This window comes from Cariama cristata, unplaced genomic scaffold (assembly GCF_000690535.1).
Source record: "Cariama cristata isolate BGI_N322 unplaced genomic scaffold, ASM69053v1 scaffold30153, whole genome shotgun sequence".
Taxonomy (NCBI): Eukaryota; Metazoa; Chordata; class Aves; order Cariamiformes; family Cariamidae; genus Cariama; species Cariama cristata.
Genome location: NW_009610603.1, coordinates 3,310 through 8,886, shown reverse-complemented (window position 1 = coordinate 8,886; position 5,577 = coordinate 3,310). Strand labels below are relative to the sequence as shown.

At 49.6% G+C, this 5,577-nt stretch overlaps 1 protein-coding gene across 1 annotated transcript; it reads right to left on the bottom strand.

Annotated features, from left to right (window-relative positions):
- Positions 1-419: 419 nt before the first annotated feature.
- DDO (D-aspartate oxidase) lies at positions 420-4,911 on the bottom strand. Its single transcript, XM_009697940.1, has 4 exons — positions 4,719-4,911; positions 4,413-4,521; positions 3,428-3,604; positions 420-987 (listed from the first exon to the last, which is right to left on the bottom strand). The coding sequence occupies exons 1-4, from the start codon at positions 4,888-4,890 to the stop codon at positions 420-422; spliced, it is 1,026 nt and encodes a 341-aa protein (XP_009696242.1). The 5' UTR covers positions 4,891-4,911.
- Between the last annotated feature and the right edge of the window lie 666 nt (positions 4,912-5,577).

The window sequence follows — 5,577 nt, the reverse complement described above, 5'->3', positions numbered from 1 at the left end:
GATTTGGTACAAGAGGAGAGAACTAGTTTTTACCGAATTGGAACCTAGTGCACCCGACAGCCTTTAGATGCAGATGAAGAAATGCTAAATTGATGTTGTTTATATTGTACTGCAGCAATCTGATCCCTGTTATGTGACGAATATTTACGTATCTTGCCTTCTCCTTAACATGAGGCTAGGAGAAATGCCCAGGGCAGAAACAATGCCAGATGGAGAAGGACAGCTGGGCTAATACTTGGATCAACCCATCGTGCCTTTCAAAGGTGGCCGCTGGAAGCCAGGTGAGATACCACCGAGCATCTGCAATGACACAAGCTGTTGTCTTAGGTTTCTTCTATGCAGTAACGGAATAAAAGTGCAAAGCAGCTACTAGGAGGTGCACGCTAGTCTGCCATAAATGGAAAAGGAGCCTCTGGGCTTCAAAGCTTGGCCCTCGATGAGGAGCCTTCCAGGGCAGCAATGCACTCTCCCACCAGGCGAGCAGCCTCTTTGGCTGTGCCCCTGTGCATCGAAAAGCCGCCTGACCCGTGCCCGTAGTTGTGGACCACCGGGAGCTTAACTCCTCCTTGGCTCAAGAGCTCTCTCTGCAGTCTCACGCACTGCCTGGACGGCCTCAGGCCCACCTTCACCTGGACGTCCTCAGCTCCCCGCAGCGAGGGCTCAAGGGAGCAGCATCTGTCAAAGATGTCTTTGGTAGTGCCAGGGTCAGGGGAGAGGCTCCAGCTCCCCTCTGTCCTGGTTCCCCCTAGGGTTACCCTGTGTATCCCCGGGTAGATGTAAGTTAAGCCATCCCCATCCCGGATGAAGTTTTTCACCCAAGGAGCATGAACCCTGAGTACTTGTCCCCTGACGGGGAAGAGCTTCTCGTCCCCCACCAGCTGGTGGGCTCCAATACCCGCGCAGTTGACGACGACGTTATATTCGCTGTGCAGGTCCCACAAGTCTGCAACTTTTCTGGTGTACATCTGGACGCCAGTTGCTTTCAACCTGTGAAGAGACTCCAGAAGTGAAGCAGAAAAGAAACCCATAAACCCTCATGTAATTACTACGCACATTAAGTGAGTGAGATAGATCGCCTTTAACGTACCGATCAAAACCAAACAGATGCAACAAAAAGCAAAGACAATGCCATGGGGTTTCTGTTTGTGATTTGTCTGATTTGATCTCATCAAAGCTATTTTTCAGCTTGTTTGGGCTGGAAAAGGTACAGCAAGTTGATCAATATTAGAGAAGGGCCTGGCATAAGACCCTAGGCAGACAGTCAGGTCCTCGTGGTCTCATTCGTTCATTTCTATAACAGTACCAAGCTTTAACAGCTCAAGCAAGCTGAAAAATGTCGGATTTATTCACCAACTTACTTCTGCTAGTGACAGTGCTATCGTACCACACCGCTTTCAATGTGCCTGCTACATGCCATCGCATCCATTCCCAACTCACCTCCCTGACACCAGGAGCCACTTGGTCATCTAGTGTCACATGTGAAGCCCCAGGATCCCCAAGATGTCCCCACAGGCTGGGCAGATGTGGCAGGGGACCCCCCCAGGAGACCCATACCCTTCTAGAGCAGCAGCCAGGAGTCACCCAGGACAGCACTATACATCCATGTTTGCTCTTCAGCAAAATTTACCTCTTCTTGAGGTAAGCCAAATTCTACCCTGAACTTGCCTGAAGCTTGAAGCCCTTCCCCGTGGAAGAACACTGGCGTGAGCTGAAGGCACTGCACGCTGTCAGCTGGATCCAGTTGCCGGGGGTCTTTAGTGGGGGTTTTAGCATGAGCACATCATAAGACAGGTCTGTGATGATGATGCACTAAGTGGGAAATCCTGTCCTTTGCAATATGCTGGCAGCTGGGAAAGTGATCAGCCCCACTATAAAGGCAGTGGTTTCCCACAAAGCAACGACTGAGCCAAGGATCCAGGGCGCAGCCGAAGCTCTGGGGGCCGGGGCTTGGTGCAGCAGGGGAGAACAGGGGAGGTCTCGTGCAGCAGCTCTGGCTGGGCAACTTGCTGGGAGAGCTCATTAACAGTTGTAATTGGGGCTCTGCCATCATGCCATAAAAAATACAGCAATAAAAAAACTCCTGAAAACAGGATTCAGGCAAGCAAGCAGGAAAAGTTTCCTGAAGTCCATTTTCAGACCAGCAAGGTGGGCACAAAACCAATCTTCCTTTGATTGCCAAGAGAATGGTCTATAAATACTGCTCAGGTCACTAGGGGGTTGAGAATTAGTTACATGTTTAATACGTTCTCACTTCTCATCACCAGAAAGAAGAGAAAGAACAGGAGCTTGATCGTCTTAATAGACTACATCCTTTGAGAAATAAGGCGGCTATAGCAGGAAGAAGGAGAGAGCAGAAATCACGTGGCAGATACTAAATGGGTTGTACAACTTAGTTTTGTACTTCAGCAGAAATTTCCGATTCGGTTAGGCAATGAAACATGACAGAGCACATGCACCGAGGAGATGGCGTAGACCTCACACGGCACTGGTGCCACTGGAGTACTCCCAGGCTGGCTGGCTGCTAGAGCACAAAACTTTTTTCCATATTTTGCAGTGAGATGAAAGGCATCCAAGCAACTGGCTGAGCTGGCAATTTGTACCACGGTGTCGGTACACATCTCTTTACTTAACCGCAAATCAGCTTTCTTTCAAGCAGAGGCAGCTATTTGCTCACTTTAGGGGTACTTAAATGGACTAAATGCATATCCCAGGTGTCAGAACCCTTTTTAAACCTGCATCCTGACTCTCCTATGGTTCTCCAAAACCCACGTATTTTGGGGAAACTTGGAAATTGGCAAATTTTCTGACTTTCCTGTCAATCCAGGCATGAACTCTGGGGCCACAACTCCTCAGAGCAAGTACATCACCAATCTTACACAGGCAAACATTTCCAGAAGCTTTGTTACAAGATGATGCTATTTGACCTTTTTTCACCTGATTGGATTAAGAAATGACTCCAATTGTTGACCAAATTTGAGATTAATCGGTCCAGCTACTTCTTTAGTGCAAAATCTTCAAAGATAAGATATCTTTCCAGACATGACTGTTCTCCCAGGGGTTGGATATATCTTCAAGAACAGAGCGATATTATTTGGGACATTTGACAAATGAGGAGTACCCACAAGTTTTCTTAGGATGTGGCAGGTTCCTGATGTACCGTCAGGGTCTGGCTGGCTATGTCGGTCCTGTGCCCAGAGGCGCTCCCACCCTAAGGCCCACTGTGCAGCCACAGTGGTAGACAGTGGACATTCACATTTTGGCAAAATGGGGTGCTTCTCGCCAAGGAGGAGCTTGCTGCATTTTCCCCAGTGAGAAACAGCCCTTTTCCAGTTTTGCTCAAACCTAAGGCTCTCAAGGAGTCCCTAGGCTGCCCCCAGTCCCTCTGCCTGGGTATCTCTCTGTGTGCCCAGCCTGCAGCACAACCAACCTTTTCTCCAGCCACAGCAGGTAGGGTGGACAGTCACATTTCAGTGTCGTAAAGGCCTGACCAAATCGGTGCTGCGGAAACTTTTGGAGTTCTGCTTTGGACATTGGTCGAAATCCCAGGACGACATCCGACCAGAAAGGTAACTCTTCCTTGGGAGTGTTTTTAAAGACCTGCCACCTGAAAAGACACAAAGAAAAAGCTGCAAAACGTAGCCGCTCTTGCTCTGCCATGTTACGTGTCACGGCAATCTTAGCACGAACTCAGGAACCTGTTCCTGCTCATCAGGGCAGCTCTGCAAGGTTAACAGCAATGGGGAAACATTGCTCCCAGCTCCTGCAATACCTGCCTTGGCAAACAGGCAGAGGGCTGCCACAGGTGGGCTTGAGGGTGACACAGTGGGGTAAATAAACTGGAGAGAGTTCTTCCAGCTATACTGTATGTACTTCCAGCTGGGGAAGTACCAAGTCCCCTCACACAGTGTCCCCATCGTGGCTGCGACCACGCTGACTGGACCTTCATTTGCACACCCGGTCAGTTTTTTGGGTACCGGTAAGCTACAGAGTGCCCAGCCTCAACACTCCCACAAGGCAAGTTTCTGTGTGCATAACAGGCAGCATAAAACATCTGCAACACCCTGCCCCAATCGCACCCCTACACCTACTTGCTGAAGCTGGAAGATCCTGCAGTCCCATCCCTATGGAGACCACCCGTGCTGCAAGCAACTAGTGGATGACAGTATGGAAAACACCAGTTATTAAAAGACATTTGGTGCTGACCAGTCTTGAGTGGTTTCCCTGTGCACACCTATGCATTAATTTTCCTTGACAATACATCATATCTGAGCAGCTGCAATGCAGTTTCTTGGGAATATGGTCATAAAAGCTACTCCACGAAGGGAATACGCCTGAACTCCAAGGAAAATCTCTCTGCCTGTTCCAGCACACAGCACAAACATACCAAAGGCTGCCCCATGGGCCGTTCTTACCCAGAGACCAGGTGAATGCCAGCCTCTGATGCCTCGGCTGAGTTGCTGATCGCAAAAAGGTAAGCGAAGGTGTCTTTGAACCACTGCTTCTGCACGTGGATCGGTGTGCCTGCATATAAGCAAAACCAAACATGCGGAGAGGAACAATGCAAAGAAGAGAAGCGTACAAGCCAATGTTGAGGAGATGGGACAGATGGGGAACACAGGTCATGGCACTTTTCTTCCTCAACCTCTGTGCCTTGCTGCACACCTGGGCACGCAGCCACATGCGGTGCCATGGGCAACGCCACGCCGGATTGCACAGACCTGGGTGGGTGTGAGGGATGAGCATCCCAGCTGCGACGTCGCTCGTTGTGTTGGGGCTGAACTGGTCTGAAAGGATTGTCACGGAGCAGCTGGGATAAGTCTCCACGATGCACATCGCTGTGGACAAGCCGACGACTCCTGCGCCAACCACTGCGACCTTGGGTGCTGCCATCTCCAGGGTGCAGAGTCAGAGGAGAGCGGTACCTACCTTCATTTGGAAAGAACATATCCCATGTCACCAATATCCCTGCTGGACACCCTCGTTAGGCTATGAAATGTGTACACAAGATGTAACATAAACCCTCTGGGACAGGTAATTGAAGACTGCTGCACACAACCAAGACTAAGGTGAGGATTAAAAAATCTCAGCCTTCAGTATGACGACAAATTTTTGAAACGTATTTCAACAACAGCCACAACCCCATCCTCAGCACAAGAGCAAAAGGCAAGAGCGTGATCTGTACATACAGCAGTGATGTTTGGGCTGTAGCAATGTGGGGCAAGGTTTTTTCAATAAAACACAAGGGAGTGAGGTACCCGTCAAGTTTTCTATCATGTCAGGGGCAAAAGTTGGAGCTATGGGAAAATCGGCTTTTAGGGACCATGAGCAAAAGGCTTGTTTGAACATCAGGGCCTCCAGCAATGAGGTTTGTCACTGCCTGGGCAGTGGAAGCAAATCACACAGGAGGCAAACTGGTTATGCAGAGCAAAGGGTCCAGTGCATTGGGGAAGATGTTTTTCTTAACATGCATCTTAGTTCCCGTGCTGTGCAGGGCTCCCCCTCTGACCCTGAGGACTGGTTCCCTGCTTAGCTCTGTCCTAGAAAACGTGAATTTTACCTGTTAAACACAATGCATAG